At 27.4% G+C, this 27,510-nt stretch overlaps 1 protein-coding gene across 1 annotated transcript; it reads right to left on the bottom strand.

Moving 5' to 3' along the window:
• Window positions 1-9,545: 9,545 nt before the first annotated feature.
• Window positions 9,546-24,686, bottom strand: LOC145844503 (uncharacterized). Its single transcript, XM_082951906.1, has 11 exons — window positions 24,548-24,686; window positions 24,374-24,475; window positions 23,769-23,915; window positions 22,820-23,075; window positions 21,762-21,947; window positions 20,517-20,658; window positions 19,848-19,935; window positions 19,699-19,783; window positions 18,933-19,014; window positions 18,651-18,822; window positions 9,546-10,295 (listed from the first exon to the last, which is right to left on the bottom strand). Exons 2-11 carry the CDS (start codon window positions 24,428-24,430, stop codon window positions 10,164-10,166), a joined length of 1,347 nt encoding a protein of 448 aa, XP_082808032.1. The 5' UTR covers window positions 24,431-24,475; window positions 24,548-24,686; the 3' UTR covers window positions 9,546-10,163.
• Between the last annotated feature and the right edge of the window lie 2,824 nt (window positions 24,687-27,510).

The raw sequence follows: 27,510 nt of genomic DNA on the forward strand, positions 1-27,510 counted from the left end.
TGTAAGAAATTTTCAAAGCGGTATTATAAAGTTTTCAAAAGCAAAAAGTAAACTTTTTTAACTTCAAAATTTTTTTTATTTCATTTTTTCTTTTACCTTTATGTTGCCTTTCTAGTTTTAATAGAGTTGTGTTTGATTTTTAAAAATAAACTTCATGTGTTAGTTCTACTGCACTAGATAATTTAGTTTTTTATTTGATGATGGTTTTCATTGTTAGAACTTTTGAACTTTTAAGTTATATAAAGCTACTTAAAAACTTGTGCTATGTAGATTAGACTGACTAAAATTAATAAAGGTTTTTACTATAAGGTTACTTATAAGGTTATCTTTTCAATTGGCTGGGCATTACTTACATTTTAAGAAAATAAAGCAAATTCATACTTTAGGACTAATCTACTTGAGTACTTTATGTATCATCTTAACATTTTAAAATTAACTTTAGTCAGTAGTTTTTAGTTAATAAAATAACGACAAAGTTGGGCATTTTAATTTATAAATTTTAAGTTAAATGTAAGCTGTTTTTGTTGTTTTTTTATTTTCTAACAAAGTTCATCATATTTAGTCATCGTTATCGGTTATTTTATTCATTATTATTTGTTTACTTTTGTAATAACATTCGTCATATTTAGTCATAGTTATCTGATTGCTTTTATTTTCATATGCTACAAGTTAAACACAGTAAGGTAATTACAACTAAATTCTAGCAAAAAAGTTCGTTTATAAGACAAGCTTGTTCAAGTAAAAATACTAGTAAAAATCTTGTTTAATCTGCAATATGTTTATTTAGTTTTTTTGTTAAACTTTTTTAACAAATATGTCTTTTAAATAATTAATGTCTAACGTCGAAAAACTGTTTTACAATCACAAAAGATAAGCATGGTAATGTAAGTATAGTAATTAGTTAGTGTCTTTTAAATAATTTTAAACTACTTCAAAAGTTTTTAAACAAAAACTTTTATTTTCTGCTTTCGGAGCTGACACTAATAGTGCTTTTTAAAAAAAATACTGAAAATTTTTATAAATTTTTTAAACACCAACAGCTTATACTTAACTGATTCATCCAAATAAACGCCAGCATGTACACGATTCAAAGCCGCAAAAAGTTGAAAGTCGCCGTGTGCATACTGTTCATCGTGCAAAACGGCGTTTTTGCCTCGGGAGCTATAAAGTGCATGTATGGAATCAAAATCGGGGAAGAGAACGGTTTGAACAATAATGGGATTCCTAAAAGTATGGGTTGTAACACCGGCGATTCGTGCTTGCGTGTGGAAATTGACGAAATCGAGGACGGCAACGGAAACAAAAGTCAGTTTAATTTTGTCTCTTATTTATCCTTTTCAGTTTTTAAAAGTTTCATAAAAACGTTTCGCAGCGTTTCGACGCGAAACTGCATGTGCAATCTTTCGCTGCACTTTAAGTTCACAATTGTGTTTTGAAACGTTTATTCATTCACGTATGTTACAAATGAAAAGTGAGTAAATAGGCTTAAAGTCGTAATATTTAATATTTATGTATAGATTAAATTTAGTTAATTTTTAAAAAAATACTAGACACAAAATAAAAGATATGTATTAAGCTATTATACACACATCACATTAATTTTCTACCACATTAAAGTGAACGCTAAAGTTATGTTAAAGTTATCTTATCAAAAGTTTAAAAACGTTTTCGGAATAATTTTTAAAATTCTGCAGCAAAAAACGTTGTGGGATTGTCGTGTCAGAATAATTGTACAAGATTGTTTGAGAACACTGACCAGGCACAATTTATCAAAAAAATCCCTACTATCCTTAATGAAATAACTCTCCATAGTTTCACAGAAGATATGACGTAAGTTTAAATTAGTTATAATAGTGTAAACTTTAAAGCACAGTGGTTGGACGTGATTATAATTATTTAACGTTAAAAAATTACAAAAAAACTTTCAACTAGGTACATAACAATTAAATGACACTCTTTAAAAATTTTTGTGACAGTTTAGTGTATATTTCTCTTTTTATTTTCAGAGACTAACAGTAGAACATGTTCTGTTCTAATGTTAGTTTCTGACGATAAGTAATGAAATATTTATTTAACTGTCACAAAAACTTTAGAGAATGTTTTAAGTTGTTACTTATTCAATGCTTAAATAAAAGCAAAAACTTATTTTGAAGTTTTAAAAGAAATGAGTAAAATAAACGTTTAACAACTTAAAAACATGTAAAATCAAAAGCACTTATCTAACTCAACTTTTTTTTTTTTAATAGAGGAGCAAAGGCAATTTGTTGCGAAAGTCAAGATTGCAATTCCCAGCCAATACCGAAGCCGGAAACGAGTGCCGGAAGCAAGTTGGCAGCATCTCTTAGTTTGCTAACTGTCTCTGTTGTTACCTTTTTCGGCTAAACTTAATACGTGGGACAAAATTTTTTTTTTTTTTTGCTGCTAAACTGATATTTAGCTCAGTTAAGCTTCTTTTTTTTTAATTTCTAAAAAAATTTACGAGAAAATCTAACTAAAAACTTTCATTTAGAATAAGAGAAATCTTAGTATTTTTTAAATCATTATATTCATAAAATAATTTTACTTTGATTACTTTACCGAATTTTTCTAAATACTGTTTTAAGTTTTATTAAGTTGTTTATTATTTACTTTTTTACCTTTTTTTCACGACGTAAAACTTAACATTTAAGATAAAAAACATTTTAAGAATAAATAACATACTTACTTGTTTGTAATTTTTGTTCAGAGAACTAAAAAATTAATAGATACGCTAACTTGTAAAACAAAGTCACTTCTGTAGGTAAGAATGAGGTTGATAGTTAAATACTGTCGTTGCTAGTATGCTTATGTACATTATAATTTAAAAAAAGTATAACTTATTTAAAACGACGTTAATTATGATAGGAAAACAAAAACAGTTGACTTAATCTAGCAAAAGTAAAGCTTGGTAAGTATACTTTCTATTTTACATACACTGTAGATTATTAAATTTAGTTTATGATGCTATCCAAGTTAAAAGGAACGTTAAAGTAAAATGCTTATCATTAAATTATTAGCTGTCGTAATTTTGCTTTATTGGATACGTAGTACCTTACCTGCTATTTAATTTTAAATCTCATATACTTGTTATTGAAAAATGTATCACTGTACATAAAATATTTCGTAAAAAGTAAATAACTTAAATTTTATAAGTTTCTATTGCCAGTTTAAATACCAAATTAAAGTACTCTTACTTAAATTGAATGTCGTTTTGTAACAATATTGTTTTATCTATTTTTATAAACGACAAATAAAAGCGCTCAAAATGTTTGGTCCTAAAACCTGGTGCACGAAAAAACCTTTGGTTATCAAGTCGCACACCATTTGGATACCTTTTAAAGTTTTGTCCAGTACAGGATCTAATACTATATCAAAAACTATTTACATATTTGTTTAATAAGTTAAATTGCTTGTATTTATTTACTTTTGTATTTCAAAGTACATTATCCTTGACTAATAATGACGTAGCTGTGACAATAGAAAGCACTGACGTCAAAATTTTTCATAGTAAAGAATGTACAAAGTATGTACTTAAGCCCGCTTGTTTAAGATCACAATAGCGGTTTCTCGCGACTATTCCTGCCTGATGAGTCCTAATAAGGACGAAACCGGTCGTAGGATTGTCTCGGATGCTGTTGTTGTTGATCTTGCGGTAAAGTTCATCGTTTATCATAGTAAAGAAGTAATTCATCTTTATTAAAATTTTGATTTACAACAAATGTATTGAGCTAATCTTATAAAACTTTTCAACTGTTTCAAAGATAAAACTTTTTTATTTAGTTTTAATAATGATGTAATCAATTACACACAAAACTCAAAAAAAATTTAAAACCTCGTAACTTTTTAAGTTACTACATTAAAATAAAAGTTCAACAATTTATAAAAGTTTATTACGTTACCTAGCATTTAAATGTACTAAATGCTTTATATAATATTTTTGAACTTTTTGTAAGAAGATAATAAAAACTACCTAAAATTGCCTAAAACAAAACAACTTATGTTTGTCTTGTCTGTCTGTTGTTTTTAAAGAAACTTGTTTGTCAAACACCAGTAAATATCGACAAAAAAGGTAAAAGTAACTTCAAAGTTTTGTTTAATACGTGTAGTAAACTTTTAATATTTTCAAGTTTTGAGACCAAATAATTATCAAAAATCAGAGTTTTATGCTCTCAAGAACTTTGAAATAGGATAAATCTTTATAAACTATATCTTCAAAAATAACAAAGACTTTTTGACTGCAAAAAAAAAACAAAAGAAATTCTAAATCCAAAACTAAATTTTACAAAGTTCTATTCATTAGTAAAAAAGTTTTTTAAAGTTAAATGTGTGGTAAAAGCAACAACGATTGTTTTTTTTTTTTTTAGAATTTTTTAAGCTAAATTTGAAATTCTCAGAATGCTAGTCCTCAATATGAGTTGGTAACTTTTCTAGTTCGCAGGCAAGACGTAGCAGTCTATTGTAGAGAACGAGTCGGATTAATTAGACATAAACTATAGCAGGGCGCTCAAATTTGTAAATTTATATTAAGAAATAGTTTTTTGTTTGTCTAACCACCAAACTATAACTATCCAATCATTAAATTAACAACGCACTTTACTAACAATCAAGTAACTTTTTTCTAAGTTAAATTTTTTATAACTACAAAATAAATTGCTTAATAAAATATACTTAAAATATCAGATAAATTTGTTTAACATGTCGAATATGGGTAGGTGTCAGAAAAGCACAGCGTCACTTTAGCACGGGTCGTCACTTTAGCACGGAGTGTCATTTTAGCACGGCGTCACTTTAGCACGAAGTGACGCCTTAGCACGGAGTTGCACGGTGTCACTTTAGCACGGAGTGTCATTTTTGCACATAAAAATTTCAAATATCTAAAAATTTTCACTTAAATAACGTTTAATGATTTTAATATTAAAAGTCAAACAAACAAACAAATGTGAAAATTAGTTGTAACACTTTTAAAAATATCGTCTTAAAAAAATCATAAATAAAATTTTTACTATGAGCTTAAAATAAAATAAGTAAGTTTTTAATCTTTATATATATCACCTTTTATTTTAAACTTACGATTAAAGTTTAGCCTTAACAAAATTATTTTTAGCCTTTTATAAAAGTTTTAATAACCCTAGAAGTTGTATTTATTGCTAGCTTTATCAAAATAGTTTTATGTTGAAAACCGTAAATTAAAAGTATAAACATATTTTCATTTAAAATTAAATAGTAAAATAAGCAAATAATGTTTTTAAATATATTTTTGTTTTAGTTTTAACTAAAGCTTATTTTTGTAACTCATCTAAAGCTTGTGAACTTTTATTTTAGATGTTGCATAGTTCGTTTTTAGATTTTTAAACATAACAGTACCTAATGTTTTCTAAACATAGAAAACAAATTGCAAATTAAATTCTGTGCTAAAATGACACTCCGTGCTAATGTGTCACTCCGGCTAAAAAGTCACTCCGTGCTAAAGTGACGCCGTGCTAAAGTGTCACTTCGTGCTAAAGTAGGGATGGGCAACGTTTATCAATCAACGGGCCGGATCCGGAAAAATTTAGTCTTTTGCGGGCCGGGGCATTTCAAATTAGTGATTTACCGGATCCACTATCCGGATCCAGCCGAATAATGACTTTTTAGATCCGAATCCTATTGGAAACTAATTTTAAGTCGAGATACGGATCCGGTTGGATTCTAATATAAATAAAAGTTTCGGATCCAGCCGGAATATAATTTTATGGATACAGTTGAAAACTATTTTAAATCCTTCAAATTCAAATAAAACTTTCTCAAGTCTGCCAACTTATGATGCAGATTAAGACATGTCAGATGTTTAAATAAAGTCTATAAATAGAATTGACATTGTGATTGACAAAAGTACGTATGTAAAATATCGTACTTAAAAAAAACACTTTGCTTGAAGTAAGTTAACAAAAAGATATTCCAACTAAGTTAGAACAACAACAAAATATTAGGACAAAATGGTGTATTTATTAGTACATATTGAATTATAAAGTATTTTTTAGCATGTTTTTGAAGTCAAATCTTACAGTTTTGTTTTGTAAAAACATGATACAAAGTTTTATAAAAAAATTGTAATATTGACCCTTTGGCCTGTAAATTCGCTTACGAGCCGATCATTTTCATTTGCGGGCCGTACGTTGCCCACCCCTATGCTAAAGTGTCACTTCGTGCTAAAGTGTCACTCCGTGCTAATGTGTCACTTCGTGCTAAAAAGTCACTCCATGCTAAAGTGACACTCTGTGCTAAAGTAACACTCTATGCTAAAGTGTCACTTCGTGCTAAAGTGTCACTCCGTGCTAATGTGTCACTTCGGCTAAAAAGTCACTCTGTGCTAAAGTGACGCCATGCTTTTCTGACCCGTTCCCGTCGGATATGCCCGCAGGCCGTATGTTTCTCACCTCTGCTTTAAATTAAAAACAGTTATATTGACAAATATTAGACATTTTCACTTGTAATTGCACCAAGTACTCTCTTTTATATCTATTCTCTTTCTTTTACTATAGACCAGGATTAAATTATGTAATAAGTTGTTTTTATCATTTAAGGAAGATTTCGAATTAAAAATAATCAGTCTGTAAGTATAGCAAAATTAATTTGATTATAGGTAGCGATTGAAAAGTATTAAGTGTTATTTTACTAAATAGTAAACGATTTTAGTAACTACGGGTGTCGAAGGAGCTATGTAGTTCCTTTAATACTTTTTCATCATGTTTTGTATATTAAACATGACTTGTAGTAATTTCTACTGCAATTAGTAATGTGCAAGCCTAACAGGTATCTTCTAAAAAGCGGTAATTTTCTTACTACCATAGTCATACATTCTAAAGTTTGAAAAGGCAGCCTTAGTAATGTAAATTTAGTTAAAAAATATTTATTTTTACAATTGTTAATTACCTCTAAGGTTCTAAATATCGTTTAGTATAGAAAAATTCATGTTTAGAAAAAAATACATTTTCAAATAGGTATTTTGTATGCTAATGCCAAATCACAAGCAACACCTTAAATATGAGCATTTACTTATTGTACTGAAAACAAAACTTCAAGCAGTTCACATTTTGAAATAAACACAAAGCACTCTGTATTTTCCTAATTATTTCTGTAAAATGGACATCAAGTTTATGGTATAGGTATAGCATTCTGCAAATAAGTTTTAACTAAAAAAATAAATATTTTTCAACTAAATCAAGTTGATTGTTTCAGATGGAAGTATTAGATGATGAGGAAACGTCAATTTTGCTCGGATCTTCAATCCACAGGTTGCAGGACTTGCAGCTGGACAGACTGGAACAAATGAGGGAGCTGAGTGAAAAATGCGTGCAGGTCGTCAACTTTCTCTGCTGGTACCAGCAACATGAGGTCTACCAGGATCCGCCAATATTTCTGAACAGGTCTTTTAATCTTAGAATAAACTGCGTAGTTTAATTTAAGCAACTTATTCTTTTATCTAAAACTTTTTCAAATGATACTTTTTTGTAAGACAAAACTTATGAGCCTTGAATTCTGGGCAAACTATTTAGTAATAAACTTTTCTTTGTTGTGGACATAGTAATTAATGAGTATTTATTCCTATCAAGGTTAGTTACCCTATCTTTGATGCACTACTTTACTACATAAAAATAAATGCTTACTTTGACCTTTTGAGCGAACTAATATCAAAATTAGCTATACACTAACTAAGATGTTTTTGTTTTATTCACTAAGTTGATTTATTTTTCATAACGTTGTTGTACTGCTTTTAATGTACTACAAAATTTATCATTAAAAAAACAGGCTTAGAACTTTGAGGGAAAAACATGGGATCCATTACGACGCGGATTTCATTCCGGACTACCCGAACGACTGGGCACTGCCGGAAGCACTCAACAACACAGAAGGCGACCCCGATCTCGAAGTGCAAATCATAAAAGACCAGATCGACGTGGAGGAGAGACTGATCCAACTGGAACTGATAGAGAGCGACCTGGAAAAACTGCTCGAAACGGGACTTGCGAGCGAAGTGGTTGAAAATTTCACCGTCCACGCGGTCTCGGAAGGCGAAAATTGCGACGAAAGGTGCCCGGTGTGTCTGGGTGAGTACGAGGTTGGTGAGAACGTGTTCACACTGGATTGCGGGCACAAGATTCACCAGAGCTGCGGGTTGGAGTGGTTCAAAATTAACAGGACGTGCCCGATATGCAGGTTCAATTTTTCGAATCAGGAAGAAAACCGATTCGCTTTGTAGCTACGGGTCAATTTGAAAGAAAAAACTTTTTAATGTTTTCATTAATCTTGAATCGGGTCAACTGGAAAGAAGTAGAGAAGACGACATCAAACTTACTTTTATGTATTAAATATGTGCAAAACAGAGAAATGTTTTTAATAAAGTTTTTTGAAATAAATAAAAATATATTTTTTGAGTATAAGGCAAAATTTATTCAAAATTATTAAGGCAGTATAACGAGCTTAAAATACCAAGTATTTAGACAACCAAGGCCCGCAAAAAAAATTTATTTAATTTGATGAAACATATTTATGCCTAAAAAAATTTTTATTATGCTTATTTTAATACACTAATGCGTTTCTCTGTCAATTTAGAATTAGAATAATATAAACTTTTTCAAATTTAATAGTAAAAAATGTTTAGCATCTACAGCTGTGTTTCCCAAAATCAGTTTCAATGGCGTCCCGTTGGCATAAACTTAAATAAACCGTCCTTTGACTAGTTAGTTATCCACATACTTTTTCATCCCCCTTACGTTTTTTAATAAGCAAGATTTCATTTTATTTTAAAAATAATGAGAAAGTACTGCGTTTGCAAATAAGGATTACAGCTAAGATAATGTTTTGCTAAGAATTATTATTTTTTAATTATGTTTCAGTATGACAAAAATTTTATAACTGAAGTTATTCTGTACGTTAAAGTTGAACTACTTTACAAGTTATTTTTGAATAGGTATGTGTACTGTAGACAATAGTTTCAAAAAGTGGGCAATATCGCTCATTCGGGCAATAACTAGCAATCCTTATTTGCATACGCAGTACTTTTTCATTATTTTAAATTTAAAAAAAAATAAAATCTTGCTTATTAAAAAACGTTGTTTTAAGCTTCAGTATAGTTTAATAGATATAATACAATAGTACTACTATATCTACTATTAACAGAAAATATTTATAAATAATAATAAAACCAAACAATATAAATAACTTTTTTTTAATTTAAAAAAACAACGTGTACTATAATGAGTTCTGCATACTTAAAGTCAATATCGGCATATTTAGAATATAACAATTTGAATTCATAACCTGTATTAAATACTTTAAATTTTATAATGAAATACGATCTTGAATAAACTTAAAACCAAATTTAAATAAAAGTTACTGAAAATCTTGAATAAATAAATTTTAAGCATTAAAATGACAAAAGTAGTTTAATACTACCTAAATTAAATATACAGTAAAAATAATTTGTTTTTAAATAGTGATAATCGTAAAAGTAAAACAATCAAACCTAATAAATAAAAACTTGCGTGTTATATACTTTTTCCAATATTTTTTAGTACATAAGAATTAGCTTTAAAGTTTAATGTTTTTACTAAAAATAGAATTTAAGCAGGTGTACACAATGCATTAACTTATTTGTCAACATTTTGAATTTACTAAAGTCTTTATAAACTAAAAATGAAGTATATAATAAACCTTAAAAGAATAATGTAGTGTAGTACTAGTTAAATTATATTATGTGTGGCTTATTTTGGTATATAATAAATATAAAATTCTCTCCTACGTTTTACTAAAAACTTATTACTTCAACAAAAATTTAGCATCAAAAAGTGTTTACAAATTACATCAATAAAAACTACGGCGCGTCACTTAACTTGTGGAAATTTTTAAATACAACAAAAATTTAAACTAAACAATTTAAGCAGTATTAAGGGCTTTTTTATAAATAGATAAAATAAATAACTACAAAAAAATTAAACTCAGAAATTCATTAGCAAAAGTTTCTAAATAGTATAAAGTATTTAAAGAAAGACAGGTATATGAAAAAAAAAACCAGAAACAATGAAGTTTGGAATGCAAGAGTTAAAACGATATTGAATAATTTGAAAGTGCAAAGATAAAATATGCGAAATTGAAAATTAAAATTACTATTTTATATCAAAGTTGTTAATAAAGTCTTCAACAGATTCTTTTTCATCTAGTTTCTTCATCATACTTTGACTTGCGTAATTTATTTGAACTCTTCTCCTGAAATTGTAGCTTCGTCCATTGAATAGAGACTGAAAATAGAGTCGTGCAAATATAAATATATGTTGAAAATTAAATGAACATGAAAACAAAAACTGAGTATTATCTACTTTTTGAAATTTCACTTTTTGAAAGTTGTATTTTCACTTTTGAAAGTTGTAGTTTGGTGCAAAACTATTTAATAAATAAAAAAAGTTGATTTTTTAACATTTTTAAGTTTTTATAAAGTTTATTATCTACTCTTAAAACTGTTAATAAACCAAGTATTAAACTAATTGATGTAATTATTTAGGTCATATTTTGATGACTTTTTCAAATGATAATAGATTGAAAATGAGAAAATACCTTAAGAAGTACAACAAGTTTAATTAAAGAAAATATTACTATTTGATGGTAGAAAATTTTTAATTGTAAAACATGTTTGAATACTTTTTATTACTAATGTTAAAAAGAGCTAATTATCTTATTCTATGATTAATATATTACTCGATAAACGTAAAATAAGTATGGTGTATTGCTTATAGAAACTTAAAAACTTGCAGATTACGAAGACCAAGTATAATAACTAGATAATAAAATATGGTTTTAAATACGTATACATGTAATCTTATTTTCAACTTGTAAAAACTGTAAAGTTGGCGCAAAGATATGTAGCTAAAAACCATTATGTTTTCGTACTACAGGGGCCTCGCGTGGGGTGGCACACTGGAGCTGCAGTCCCACCTATTCGAAAAAAAAGAATAAAAAAGAAAACTTCCCTTTATTTCAGTTTTCCTGCTTGTTTTTATTTAACTTAACGATAATTTTGTTAGTTTTTCAAATTTTACATTCAAATTTCAAATATTCGTTCAATGGCTGGCGCTGCAAGCTAAAACTGTGTCCGCTGCATTTTAAACATATGCAAACTTCCTATACAAAAAGTTGTTGAAAAGCTTATTTTTAGAGCTGCATTCAATGCAGCGCTATGTGAATTAAACTGAACATAAAGAATATAGTGAATATGAATACACTGTTAATTAGTTGTTGAACATAATACATTGATAAAACTACTAAATGTAAACAACTTGAATACAGTGAAAGTAAAGTTTAGTTTTGAGGTGAAAGTTGCAAGATCAAAACCCAGTGATCAACACATATACAAAAAAAACTATATAAGCCAAAAGTTCTAACAAGTTTTTAAAGTACATTATTAAAAAAATTTCAAAACTCAACAAATTTGTTTGTGTTTTATTGATAATTCTTTAAAAAATGGTCATTAAAACATTTATTTTCATATATCATAATTTTTTATTCCAGATTACCTTAAAGTAAAAGAAAACAAATGCTACCTATCTTATTTACATAAAATAATTTAATTTCTTTTAAATATAACTAATTTGGTTTTTTGATAATTTTTAGTATTGAAATAAGCAATATGTAGCTAACAAGTTACATGCAAGTTTTAAATGTAACTGCCTTATATTGATAATAAAATTTGCATAAAAAATAAAAATTTTCAATTTGAGATCTACAATCTAAAGTTTTCTCAACTTAGTGTAAAAATATTTAGAACAAGATTATGATGAAAGATATAAATTTATTTTAAACTAAAAAAATACTCAAAAATTAAAAACTCTGTTCTTAAAAAATTAAAAAAATCTTATTTATTTTGTTTAAAAACTTTGTTAACAATTGCTGAAAATAAAGGAAAAGGTAAGGTATAGTGAAATAGTTTTTTTTTTGTAAAATTTCTTACATAAAAAGCCTGTTGTTGCCTTAGTTTTATTTTAAGCATTTATTTGATTCTGATCAAAATAACAAAAAAAATTAAAGAACTATGATACCACTCCATGATTTGTATGGTTTGATATGAAATTTAAATTGATATTAAAGCATTTATAAAATAAGTTTATACAGCTTGAGCTTATTTTGTAGACTTTTAAGTAAACTATAAATTGTTTTGAATTGCTCTTTGAATTGAATTTTAACATATAGTTAATTAAAGTTGGAGAGCACTAAAATTTTATAATCAGAGGGAAGTACAAACTGACTTTAAAAAAAAAAACTAATTGTTTATCTCCAATTTGATTTTTTAGACAAATACATTAAAGTTTTTAGATAAACTTATTTACACAACAAAATACAATTCTAATAGTTAAACTTATATCAACCTGTATTAAAACTAACAAGTTTCATCTATTTATTTTAAATGAAAAAGTTATTTAATATAAAGTATATAGAAAGTTTGTTAAGGACATAGCGGAGCTATCATTTTTTTATAATAAAAATTAGCATTAGAAATTATTTGAAAGCGTTACTTACATATTACAAGATACTTTATTTAAAAAAAATAATTATTAGCTTTAAAATATCAGTACCGTGTAAAAATTTTCACAAGTAGTTCAACACGAGCATAATTAATTTTTTAGGTTGTTTTAAAAACTAACAACATGCAAACTACAAATTATAGTGAATGGACTGTGGATCAACTTTAACGCCTTTATATAAATGCCTTGTCTAAAGTTGAAAAGCTCAAGTTAAAAAACAGCAGACCAACACCACATACTTCAATTACCCAAGAGTGTACATCAAGAGGTTTGAAATTTATTATATGACTAAGCTAAAAGTTTGAACTTTATGAAAACATTTAATTATATTTTATATATGTGTTTGTTACTTTAAAAAGAAAATATATTATGAGGAAAAAGTTATTATGCTTAAAAGACTATTGCAGTTTTACTAAAATTTTAGCTTTATAACTTAAATAACCTTGTATATTTCTTAGCTAAGATTTTAGTAAAGGAAAAATTTTTAGAGCTTTATTATATATTTACTTTTCAGGTATTTATAGTTTTATCAATATCAGTTTTTGTAACAACTTTCGCACTCAAATAATGAGAATGAAGAGTTTTTTTTATTGTTAGTGTGTAAATTTATTTCAATTTTCTAAACAAAAAGATAGAATTTTGTTCTTTTTTTATGGTTTTACAGTCATGTTTTTTGTCAATGTCAGATTTTTATGCTAAAAAGGTAAACGTTTCAAGAGAAAGTTCAGTAATGAATATTACAACAAGCATCAGTGGCTTTGTGGATGTAAACAGTCCATGGCTCTATACTGTTTTCCTTGTATTCTGTTTGGAGGTGAAAATGCTTGGACAAAAACTGGTTTTAGAAACTTGTCCAAAATTGCTGCAAGATCTTTAACTTATGCCAAATCTTCCAAGCATTTGGACAACATTGTGTCTTTCAACTTCCTAGGTAAAAATTGCATCCAAATTCACCTAAGTAAAAGTTACCAGGATAGTATTGAAAAACATAATGAAGAAGAGAAAAAATAGAAAAGTACTGAATATTTTAATTGACAGTGTATTTTTTGTGGTCAACAAGAAATTGCATTAAGAGGCCACAATGAAACTGAAAGTTCCTTAAATCCTGGTGGCTTTAGGTCTTTGCTGAGATATGCCAGCAAACTAGATAAAGATCTATAAAGTCACTTAGAAAAAAGCAAAGCATTTTTAGGAGTGTCTGCCACATTCCAAAATGAGATTTTGGAATGTGCTTTGAAAGTCTATAAAAAAGAAGTTGTCTCACAAGTAGAACAAACACATTTTATAGCAGTCATTGCAGATGAGACAACTGATATTAGTGTCCAAAACCAGCTTTCAATCGTTGTTAGATACACACACCAAGGAAATGTTGTGGAAAGATTTTGGGGACTTTTTAGACCTAAAAAAGCTAATGCTGACGGTATTTCTGAAGTAATTTTGACTGAACTAGCCAAAATTTTACAAGGAAATAAAAATATATTAATTGCCCAGACGTATGATGGTACATCAGTGATGAAGAGACAAATTGGAGGAGTTCATGTCAAGGTGAAAGAAGTATACCCCAACACACATCATGTACATTGTGCTGCTCACCAAGTAAATTTGGTTTTATCAAAAGCTGGCAGTTGCAACAATGAAGCAAAGCTCTTCTTTGCAAAACTCGATCAAGTTCCAAATTTTTTTTCCAGATCTCCAGAGAGAAAACAAGCCATTGAAGTCTCTGTTCCTTCAGGCTCCAGAACACGATGGAATTATAGCTCAAGAATAGTATGCAAAGTTGCCATGAACTTAGATGAATTACTCAATGGATTTAAATCAATTGTTAACTCTTCAGATTGCTACGATTTGCCAACAATTATACTGCTTCAAACTGCATCAAAACTTTAGAAGACAATAAATTTCTTTTTTGTCTTAATGTATTTGCTGCATTAAAGCCTGTAGTAGAAATTTTGCACAAGGTAATGCAGAGCACTAGTTTGACTGTTAAAAAGGCAGAGGACCATATCTGCAGTTTTAAAAATTCAGTTGCTAGAATTAGGAACTCAATTATAACAGATCATGAGTCTGTAAATCTCTCTGCTGCTGCAAAAGAGGTTTGCGACAGTGTAAATTTAAATGTGGCAGAAAGGTTCAAGTTTTCCGGCGACTTGCGCATTGCGCAGTTATTTGACGAAAAAAAGTTCAACATGTAGTATATATCTACATTTCCATCAAATTTGGTTGAAGAAGTGAAAACTTACTATCCAGACGTAGAGTCTAAAATATTAGTTAATGAGTTAGATACATTTTATAAAAGAAAAGAAATGCACCAGTGCGGTCTTGTAAAAATTTTAGCTGACATGGAAGAAAATAACTTAGATAAATCATTCACTGAAATCACAAAGCTGTTGAACATACTAATAGCAATACCAATGTGTTCAACAGTCGGAGAAAGATTATTTTCAGCGCTAAAAAGAATAAAGACTTACCTAAGAAACACTATGGGCCAGACAAGACTTAATTCTTTGAGTGTATTATCAACTGGTCGAGGTCTAGTTAGTGACTGTGATGATTTTAATTCGAAAGTAATAGAAATGTTTGTTAAGAAAAAAGAAAGAAGGATGGATTTTACCTATAAAGGTAAAAAATAATTTTCTTATTATCATGAACAGAGAGAACATTATTTTGTTTTGTGGTTTTCTCTAATATTTATTGTTGTTAAGTATTAAAGTTTATATGTTACTTTAAAACTTATAGTTTTTATAGTTTGCAAATAGTGAACTACTAAAAATATTTTACTTTACTTTTAATTCTCTGTACTGAATGCTACTTTTGACTAAACTTTTTTTTTTCAGATACATTATATGTTTTTAGTTAGTATTTCATAATTAGATGCTAGTGCTTATAGGTTATTTTACAAATTTTAGTTTTGTTGGTCAACAAATTGTGAACTATCACATAGATTTTGCTTTGTTTGTTATTTTTGTATATTAAAACTATTTCTGACTTAACTTCAATTATGTTTTTAGTAAAAGTTAGTTGCTTTAGGTAATTATTTTTTGATCCTAGATATAAATTTTTAAAGGTTTTTTTACAACTTGTAGTTATTTAGTTTGCAAATAAAGTATTTTAAATAAATTTTGCTTTATTTGTATATTATCTATATTGAAAGCTAATTCTGACTAAATTTTGCTTTTTATTTTTTTATAAGTGATATTAAAATTATATATGCTTCAAAACGTATGTAGAATTTTATTTAATCTTTTTAGTGTGTAAAACTATTTTAAGAATAAAGTCAATTTTTTTTACTGCTGTAATATTTATAACTTTTTCAAGACCGTTGTGTTGCATTGTTAAAGTTTTAAAAGAAAATTCCTTCTAGTGTGATTTTTTTTCACTTATAATGTTATTTTTTACTAGTGAAAAATAAGTAAGTAACTCAAAAGAAACAAAGTTACTGTTTAAAGCAATTTGTTTTTAATTAAAAAGTTATTAATAATATTTTTTGATCCTTAATTTTATTTTGCTAAACTTTTTTTTTTTTTGTTTATAAAGGCATTGATGCTTAAGTAGTTAAATACGTAGTTTAATTTATTTTTTTTTAAGTTATATTGTAAGAAGTTATTTAAACATGAAAATAATTAATTTTTTAATCTGTAAAAAAAAAAACTTATTTTGCTCTTATAATTAAGTTATGTTAATACTAGTGATGTACCGGACTCACTATCCGGGTCCGGGTCCGGCCGGATAATGCCATTTTTGTCTGATATGCGGATCCGGCCGGATTCTAATTTGAAAAAAAAGTCCGGATCCGGTTCCGGCCGGATTCTAATTTGTAAAAAAAGTCCGGATCCGGTTCCGGCCTGATTCTAATTTGAAAAAAAAAGTCCGGATCCGGTTCCGGCCGGATTCTAATTTGAAAAAAAAAGTCCGGATCCGGGTCCGGCCGGATCCTAACAGAGATCCGGCCGGACCCGGATCTAGTTAGTAAAAGAGAGAATAATGAAAAGTATTTTTTCAAAATAAACCCTATGTAAATTAATAAGAGTCATTTTGTCAGTAAAAATTAAACACCTACCGTGATTGGCTCATTTTGTACACGTGACTAATTTACTTTTTTTTACATTTAAACTATGAAATAAACAACTAAGAAATGCAACTCTTTACATATGTTGTAAAATTGAAAACTTTTGAACGAATACTTGCATTATTTCTTGTTTAAAGTTGAGCTCAGAGAATATTCAGAGTTAATACGGTTGAATGTACGAGCCAATGAGAATCATATGACAAAATGTTTCAAACTAAATACTGATGCAACAAAACATCAGAACATGACAGGCAGTTTATATGTAAGCAGTTAGTTACTTTGGTGTGCAGCTTGAAGCAACAAAATATCTTGAACTTTTTTGTGAATGCCTATTGTAAGTAGTGTTTTGTTTTAAAAGTGAATATTTCAACTGGTGTTTAATTGTTTAAATATTTAAGTTAGGTTTATAGTTTAATAGTTTATTAAAAACTTTACAGTTTCTTGTTTACTAAAAGTTTTATTTAATTTTTAGTTTACTGTTTTAAGTCTTTTGATATAGATTTAAATAGCTTCCAGTTTTTAAAGTGTTACCAAAGTAATTAATAATTTTGTATATGCTAGTATTTCTTGTTGTGTTTTAAATAAAAGATTCATTACTCAAAACTGTCGTATCTGATTATAGAAAGTAGTCTCAGTTAGAATTTATTATTTGTTAGATATTAATTAAATAAGGTAGGATTTAATTATGATGGGTAGTACTAATAAGTTAAGTGTACCACAATCGGTCCACAACTTTACTACCAAATTGTCAACCTTTGCTAGCTGTTCTACTGATTATTAGACTAAAGTAATTTTTTCAGTTTTTAAAAATCTCATTCTGACTCAGGCTTGTTTATACTCACTCTAGCTATTTTTATTGACTTAAACAGTGGCAACCCTGCTAGTTTGAAAACTTTTGGGAATTTTAGAAAAATTTGGACTGCCTCAGGCTAGTTTAGTTTTTTATAAAAACTCAGGCTAGTTTTCTTATAAATTTTGAATGAGTTTTAGCTGATCGAGTTTTCAATGTTTTGTAATTTTCTAGTGTATTTTCTTCAAGAACTTGATTTCAGATTTTTAATTGTAAATAACACCTAAATTTGTAAACCTTGTGGCTAGCTGTTTTACTTACTATTAGATTAAAGTTCTTTTTTTTTCAGTTTTTGAAAACCTCATTTTGACTCAGGCTAGTTTATACTAGTGATGTACCGGACTCACTATCAGGGTCCGGCCGGATATTGCCATTTTTGTCTGATATCCGGATCTGGCCGGATTCTAGTTTGAAAAAAAAGTCCGGATCCGGTTCCGGCCGGATTCTAATATAAAAAAAAAGTCCGGATCCGGTTCCGGCCGGAGTCTAATTTGAAAAAAAAAGTCCGGATCCGGTTCCGGCCGGATTCTAATTTGAAAAAAAAGTCCGGATCCGGGTCCGGCCGGACCCGAAATTGTGGGTCCGGTACATCACTAGATAATACATACAAACTTTTTACCAATGTATGATATATTGTAAATTTATGTACTGTATTATGATAAAAATTTTTAGCAACATAGTAATCTATTTCCTTGATTAAGTACTTTTAAACAAATTTCTCGTATATTTGAAATTAAGTATAAAATATATATTTTTAAGTATATCATGTTTTTTTTATATTCATATTCAGAAGCATTTAAGCTAATATCTTAAAGACTTTTAGCTAAAAAATTTCCCTATTTCTCTCTAACTCCTTGAGTTTTATTTTGATAATTCAAATTGGGGGATTTTTAAAAGTTGACGACTCAATCTGCAGCACCCCCTAACAAAAATACCACGCGACGCCACTGTCGTTCTATACGAAAAGATATAACTTAACCATATCAGTTTAAGTTACTACAAAAAAAACTGTCACAACATTAAGTTACAATTAAAAATTGTAACACTTACAAAGATAAATTCTAATTTTCAATTAGTTTATTTTAGTTTTTCAATTTTTAATCAAGTTTTTACCAGATAAATATTTCCTTTATATTACATTTTTCATTTTATTTAAAAGTTTCACCTGAGGACTTTTAGCTTGCTCAGGCGTGTCTCCCAAGCAACTCAACATTCGCGGTAACTTAGATGGGGTATGGGGAGTTGTGTTTGGGCTGGCAACGGGGGTCACCAAGGCAACAGTTGAATCGTTCAGCGCGAAACTGTTGTCTAATACGGATGATACTGATGAAGTTTCACTGTGAAGAAGGAATTTTGTTAAATTAAGAGACTTGTTGAATTTATTTGTACAAATTTTACTAACAAACAGTTATATTTGTGTTATTCTGTGATGGATCTGTAAACAAACCTGGAAGACTCAGAAGCGACGTATGTTTCATCGTCGGTGTTTGATTCGTTCACTGCAGCTTGAATGTAATTAGTTCTGCTATCTATTCATAACATTTTATTTAATTTTTCTTACTTAAAAAAAAACTAAGTTTTTTTAATATAAAAAGTAACAACCATATTTACAAAATTTAAACAAATGTTTTTTAGTTGTCGGATATAAAGATTGGAAATCTTATTTTTAGATATAGTTATGAAAATATTTTCATTTAGTAATAACATACAAAATTCTTGACAAGTTTTACTAAATTTCTCTTAGATAAACATAAAAATGAACGATTTACTTTCTTACTACAATTTGATTTTATTCTTATCTGTAAGTTATTTTACTACAAATACAGGATTACCACATGTTAACCTGAAAAAAACTCCTGAGTTTTTATAACTTTTATTAATCTAATTCTTAATTAAAACCAATTCAAAAATACATAACCAAACAGTTAAAAAATAAGTAGAGATAATGAAAAGTTTTATTTTATTCAAGAAATTAAAATAGACCCTGAAAAAAAAGATTTACCAAAAAGAAAAGTTTTTTTGAAAATAATACTACCAAATGCAATTTTAATTTATGAAAAACTTTTTTTTAGAGCATCTTTGTATCAAATTTCCTGACTTTTCCTGAGTTTTTTTCGAAAACCCCATTTTTTCCTGACTTTTGTCTTTGATTTTTGTTTTTCCTGACTTTATAGCAACCCTGTAAATATGTAGTCATATATTATAAATCTTACCTGTGTTTATGTGGTTACTGTCAATCTCTTTCCTTCCAATATTAGACAGAAAAATGTCTTCTTGAATTCTTAAACTTGAAGAGCGCTATAAAATTATTACTAAAAAAAAAGTTTTTTTCATTTGATAAAGAAATGAAAAATGTATTTACCAAACTACGCATTTCTTCTACAATCATGTCAGTCTTTCTAACTAATTCTTGAAGCACATTATTGTTTAGCTTGTTAAAGTCTTTATACCTACAAAATAGCTATTTTTGTTTGCTATAATTGAAGGCTTACAGACTTTAAAAAATGTTTCGTTGAAACTTTAAAGAGATAGAAAATAGTATTAAAACTAATTTTAAGTACTACTATTTAATTTTTGGATATAAAAAAAATTATAGTATCTGTCAAAGTCAAGCTGGTTATAATTTGAAGTTTTTTTTTTTATTTATAAATTTTTATTTTAATATGTGCTAATATCATTTAAAAAAACCGAAAGCATTTTTACCATTATTAATCTAACTAAATAAGTCTATACTTTTTATGGGCAAAAATTGTTCAAAAACAACCAAAAAATAATTTTACTCTTAATAATTTATATAAAACTGTACGTTTAATCTGTCTACTTAAGAAGTTTATACAATAAATGATGAGCGAACATTAATTCTAAACTTAAACAAACCAAGTAAAAAACTTTTAAACTGTATTGAAACATGCTATTCTATCTAAGTTTAAGCTAAAACTGAAAAAAAAAACTATGTTAAAATAAACAAATTATTAGTTAAATATTTGTATAAAATTAAACACAGATTGTATGAAAGTATAAATTAACTAACGTTAAAGCTGCATAGAAAGCAGTTATAAGTGCAACAGTGCAAGTGATTTTTCTGCAAGCCCAAACTTTTGCATACATAACTTCTTCTTGTGTTGACGCATTTCTCGTTACAAATGATTCAAAAAGTCTCCCAGCTATCGTGTCTTTGAAACAATTTCATGAATGTAGTTTTAACAATAGCCAAAAAAAGTCTTGCTTTTAATGTAGTACGGCTTTGAATGAAGTAAAAAAATGTTTTATTCTGTTTAAAATGGTTAACAAAGTAGTTGTAAAAAGTCTTGATCTTAAATTCTATTACAATACCCTTAAGTAATAGAACATATTTTTGATTGTTAATAAATTATTAAATTTGTCATTAACAAGTGTTTAAATAGATGCATTGATCATAAACTATATTTTTTCTTTAGTTTTTAGCACCAAAATAATCAAATTTGTTTTAGCAACTATAAACACTATGTTATCTATTTTGTATGACTTATCTTTTTAATGTTTTATGAAATATGACTTAAACTCATATTTCATAAAACATTAAAAAATTCTAAATCAAATTAATTTTTCTGACAATTTTTTTTTAACTTCATATAAAAACAACAAAATTCCACAGAACATACTTTTCAGCTTTTATGTAATTTTTTTTTGTAAAATATCAAGTTATAGTAATAAAGTATATAAATTTCTTTACAATTTATGTTTTGTATGTTTTTATACACATATATTCCTATGTGTCATTACTACCTCAAAAAAAGACATGTAACTTTATATAAAACGTTTTGTTTGGATAAATTTAGTATTCACTTATTTAACATTAAAAACTAAACATCAAGCACTTTTTTAATCATAATGTAATACTAATACTTTTTGAGGATAACTATAAAACATTAAAAATCATACAGGGTTAAAATTAAATAACTTTTTTGGAAAATCTTCAAAATTTATCACATATCAAAAATAAAAACATTATTAATTTAATCAAATATATCAAAACTTGGAAATTTCTATACATCATACATAACCTTCTATAAACAAAACTCTTAGAAAGTACTTCAATAATTTTCAAAGAAATTTTTTAATATTTTTCAAGAGATACTTTTTTTTCCTTTCATAGGTTTTTAAGGACATTAAAACAATTGAAAAAACTTTTAGTCCATTTAAATTGTTTAAAACATACAAAAACACTTCAAATACATAAAATTGCTCTTTAAATAAAACAAAAAAATTTGCATACAAGACACAAACAACAACTCACTGCTGTCAAAATAAGTGATCAAGATCCTCTCAAGCGCGAAATTAGCAGCAACGATGAGCACCAGTGTCAGTCTGACGGATGCCACTCTGGCAGGCGCGCTGGCAACAAACACTGAGATGAGCATGACGATGTTGAAGAGCAGAGAGGAGTTGTTTGAAAATTCGCCCACGACCGTTCGCTGCAGTGCTGTGAAGAAAGCGGTGGTTAAAACAGGCGTTGTAAGCAGTATAAACTATTTTGAATGTCAAAAATTATTAAGCAAGACAAGTTTAGAACATAAAAAGTACAAACTTAAAAATAAATACTTTTTTACATACCTTATGCTAGGTAAATTTTAAAACATTGTGTTTTAAATTAGATGTTTACATCTTTGATTTAGAAGCGACCAGTAATATACTCTTACTTATTATAAACTTTAAGCATCAAATCCAATTTGAATTTTAACTATTTAAAATATTTAGATATACATACATTTTCTTTTTTTATATACAACTTTATTCAACTTTCTTATTTAACAGCCTATGAGTGATCTTTAATATAAACTTGATTTTTTTAAATAATTAATAAATAAAAAATTTAAATTGTTAATAATATACAAAACCTGAATTATTCAAACTATTAAAATGCATGTAACACTTGTTTGGATGTACAGAAAATGTTGTTTTTTAACATCTAAGAAATAAATATAACATATTCTTACAAATACATGTACATATGACAATTTTATAATTGTAGTGACTTGTTATCGAAGTTTATTCCATTAGTCTAATAAAGCTAAATTTCATAAAATTCTAAGCTATTTAAGTCTTTAAAACTTGCAAAATAAATAGTTGATTAAACTACCTGAAAAATCTTTGTAAAATTTATCTATGCTTATAATTTTTGCTATATACGAATAATAAATATACAAGACTTTAGAAACTTGAACTTTTGTAAAATGTTATTGTTAATGTCTTTAGAATACAAAAATTACTATTATTTTCAGTTTGTTTATTTAAATTTTTCTTCAAGATACATCAAATTAATAAAATATCAGCTTAAATTACTCAAAAGCTAACCTGAAAACTTGTCAAAAAATACATCAAAGTATTCCGAGTGTTCGTTCATTATTTTTTGTATTTTTGAGTGACTTGTTTCAAGCTCAGTTTTTACAGAGCTTCCGATTTGTAAAATTTCTTCTTGACTTTTTAAAAACAACTTCTGATGCTCACTCATTTCCCCAATAGTGATGTAATAGTCAGCAAGCTTCTCTATAACTTCTTGTGAGCTACTTGACAACTGGTTAATCTTGTCTTGTGTTTCTTCTCTCCATACCTACATGGCTTACATATTTATATTTACCTTTATAATGTAAATAAAACTTTTATTTTTTATTTTCTCATTATAAATTTCATTAATAAACATCATTACACTTAAAAATTAAACTAATTTACACTAAAATCTACCAAAATTTAAAACAATGTTTTTAACTTGTGGTGACTATACCCTAGATCAGGGTTCCCAAAGTTGGCCAAGTGGATCCCTTGGGGGCTATAAGGAGAGGAGGGGGGCATGATCTGTAAAGCGGCCATGAGGTCATAAATTGAAACTAACACTAGATATTCTGGAGTTGATGATGAAGAGCAAAAACAGTTATATGTGTTTTAATGGTACAATTGAAATTTACACTAGATATTCAGGACTTGAAGATGAAGAGCAAAAAAAAGGTCTTAGATGTTTTTGATGGTTTTAAATGGTATTTTTTTGTGTAATCTTGTTGGAGAGGGCCATAGCTTTTTTAATTTCTGTTTAGGGGGCCTTTTGAAAAAAAGTGTGGGAAACCCTGCCCTAGATTCTAATTTTTTAAACTGCATTGCTCACTAAAATTGAGTTGTTTAAATAAATGGTTGGTTGATTCAACTATCGAAAAAAGTTAAAGTATTATCTTGTTAGGAAAATCTTCAGTGAACTACATAACTAGTTTATAAAACAAAAAAGCATTCATCAATCAATTAGCAAAACAATTACTTGTCCTTGAAGGTAAAAGCATATTTGTTGTGAGTTGCTGTAGAACTGGGTGAAGGTGTTGTAGTTAACATCATTGAGCACCTTTTCATTGGTACATGTAGAAATGTCCACACTATCATCACACTCAGGAATTTCACGTCCTGATTTCTATTCAAAAACATTTCTGTTAGTAATTAGAAAATATATATAAGTTATTTTTTGTCAGCTAAGAGTTTAAAACATCTTAATTTAAACAAATTAACTACCATTTTTAAAAGTAAGCACAAAAGGTTAACTAATTTTTTTAAAGTAGATTTTATCCTGTTCTGGTTAAATTTGTAAAATCTAGGTAGATAATTTATAGTATAAGTATAAAATTAACAAAAAAAAAACTGTTTTTTAGATTTAACTTTAAGTCTTTTGATGAAATGTTTGTAATGCTTGTGATTTTTATAATACTTATAAAGTAAAAAAAAAATTCACAAAGTTGTAATACTATTTTTAGTCTAACATTTAAGTAACCTTTTTTGAAATACTTCTGTAATAAACTTAAGAATAAGTTTAGTTAAGACCAGTTTAAAACATAATCACCTTAACAACAAAAATACATACTATAAAAAACTCACCATAAGGTGACACCTTGCAAATGCATAGGCTACCCTCATTTGATTTTCATCTGTCATTTGACTGCAAACTAGTTTCAATTTCTTCAAAGCAGCCGTCCAGCACTAAAAGTTTACAGCAAATTAAAAAATAATATGATCTAAAAATTTTAAACATTGAACTATGTAATAATATACCTCTCCATATTTTAAACTGCCAGCGTTTTCTTGATATGCCTGCAAGTTTTGTACTGCCTCTCTGTGGCTAAAAGTTGTTGGATAAATTTCAACGGAAAGACTTTTATAAAAAAATGAAATAAAAATTATAAATACTTTAAACATTTTCTGAAAACTGCTACATTAAAATAGTTCAAATAAAAGAATCAGAATTATCTGAAAATTAAACTATTTGCAAAAAAAATATTTATTTCAAAACTAATTTACCCTGTTTATAAATAACTTTCTACACAGAAAACAAAAAGTTTATTTAAATAATATCAAATTTAATAGGTAGCAGCAATAAAACTAATTAGTTGTTACTTTTAAGTAGTTAAAATTAAATTCAACCTTTTTACATGTTTTTAATTAAAAAAAAATATGATAAAATTATTTTTGTTAATTATTCTGTATAAAAAATACTTTGAAGTTAGCTCAGTTCTTAATATTTTTTAATTTAATTTAATAGAAACTTTTCATTAATTTTAAAACAACAGAATTCTATTGAATAGAATTTTATCATTTTCGTTAAATAAAAGTACTTGATTTTTGAAGTTAAATAAAAACAATTAAAGTTACAATATTTGTCATCTAAATATTAAAGCTAACATCATTAATATTAAATTACTATTTATTTTTTGTGTGCTGTCTGACAGGTTATGATCTGACAGGCAGAAGATTGCTTAAAAAATTAAATAGGAGATAGATTTTGAATGCATTAGTCTTTTTTCGCCGTTTTAGTTTTTCCTTCCCCATAAGGAACCTGTTTTGCGGCCCGACTTTGGCCGGTCATACCTCAAAAACTAATTCGAATTTTTAAAAACGGTAAAAAGCAACTTGAAGCTTAGTAAAAACTCTATAAAATAAGATCAACTTGTAAAAAACATGGCCTACCCCCCCCCCTTTTGGCCTTAATATGTTTATTAAAACCAAGCCCAAAGTTCCTTAGAAAAAATTGTTAAATTAAGTAACTATAATGCTTTCAAAAAAAAACAAGCATATGCCGTCTTAAACTTTTTTTGATCATAATTAATCTAAGTATTTTTTGTGCTTACATGAAGAAAAAATATAAAACTATCTACTTTTAAACCTAACATAACTTTTATTAATTGAGTAAAAACTATATACTTAAAAAAGCAAACTAACTGTCAAGAGTTCAATAAATAATATTAAAACAAGTAGATCATTGCTTTCTAAATAAAAATCTAAAATTTTGAAAATTTAAGAAAAAACACTCAAAAAATACTGCCCAGAAAACAATAATAGAAAAGTAGGTAGGTTTTTATATGTTTTAGTAGTAAGCTGTCAAATTTGCACAAGTATACAAAAATGCACAAGGGGACAAAATTGCACGAGTGCACAAAGATACTTTTGCACAAAGACAGTTTTGCACCAGGGATAAAATTGCACAAATGGTATTTTTTGCACAAAGTCACTTTTGCACAAGCAGAAGTTTTTGCATGGTTTGAATTTTTATTTTTTATTTTTATTAATTTAAATTGTTTTTTTTAAGTTAAGTTTTTTTTTTTTACTATCACTTTTACCCCTAACCCTTACCCTTAGTCAGTAGCTTTTATTTCTTTTTTTTTAATGATTACTTTTATTAGTAGTTTTTTATTTTTGTTTTACTATCACTGTTAACCGTAACCCTTACTCTCGGTCAGTAGCTTTTTTTTTAATTAACTTTTTTGTTTTTTTTTGTTTTGTTTTTTTTTTGCTTTTTTTACTCTCATGCAAAATTGACCCTAGACGCAAAATTGTCTTTTGTGCACTTGTGAAAATTTGTTCTCATGCAATTTAGTCCCCTTGTGCAATTTAGTAAACTCAAGCAATTTTGTATTTGTGCAATTTAGACCCTTTACCGTTTTAAATAGTATTGATTGTTTTGTTGCTTAATGGCGTAGGGGACTAATATCTTTAAAAGCTCTGCAAGTTAAATATTTTACGATTTAAACTTAGTGGTCATCACCAGTGGTGACCTTTGAGGTTGAGCATACCAACATAAACTACCCCAAACATTATTATAAACCGTAATAAATGTTCAATTTTTAAACAACTTTTGTAATTTAAATATTAAGTATTTTTAATTATCTATTTAACAAAAAAAACAGTTTGCGTTGTTGTGCTTTACCCCAAACCTCACCACTGGTCATCAAACTTAATTAAAAATAAGTCTATTTGTAATAAGAAAATTAGTCTTTTTTAAATGGATAACTTGTAAATATTAAACTTAATATACTTAAGTATCTAACTGAACTTAATTATATATTTAAGTATTTAAGTTCATTTAATTATCCCATTTTATTTATATTGTTAAGCTTCAATAATTAAAAATGCAAATGTACCAGACAGAATTCTTTTAGGGTAGAAAAACATCAGTCTAACTCTTCCCTATAAAAAATAAATATTTCTTTTCTGCACAACAAGTTTTTACAAAAAATTATATTTTAACAGTCAAAAAATATGGAAAGAAAAATCAAATAAGTGCTGTATATACTATAAAAGCTTGAATTTGTAAAATTTTTCTTACTATTTGTAGTGATATGATGTAGTAGGTCCTTTGTAAATATTTTTGTGCACAACTATTCGAATTTGGACAATTCAAATTCTTAAGAAAAAATTAAAAGAGCCACAACTAAAAAAGTAATCTATCTTTGTCAAATATAAAAAAATACATATGTAGATCTTATAAGATGTAACGTTAAAAGGGTTAAATCCTGGAGATCCTGATAAGCTAAGCTTATCGGAATATATATCACAGATGTTCTTGTGCTAAAAATTTATTTCAACTAACGGGGTGCCTACTTTTATTAAATCTGTATTTTTGTAGACAATTTTATAATTTTATGTTTTTATCCCAAACTTTGTTTTTAAACTATAAAGTTCATTTATAGTTACTACCTACATAAACACTATACATAATTTTACATGCTTTTTCTGCTTTT

This window comes from Thalia democratica, chromosome 1, assembly GCF_965202585.1.
Source record: "Thalia democratica chromosome 1, ktThaDemo2.hap1.1, whole genome shotgun sequence".
NCBI classification, from domain to species: domain Eukaryota; kingdom Metazoa; phylum Chordata; class Thaliacea; order Salpida; family Salpidae; genus Thalia; species Thalia democratica.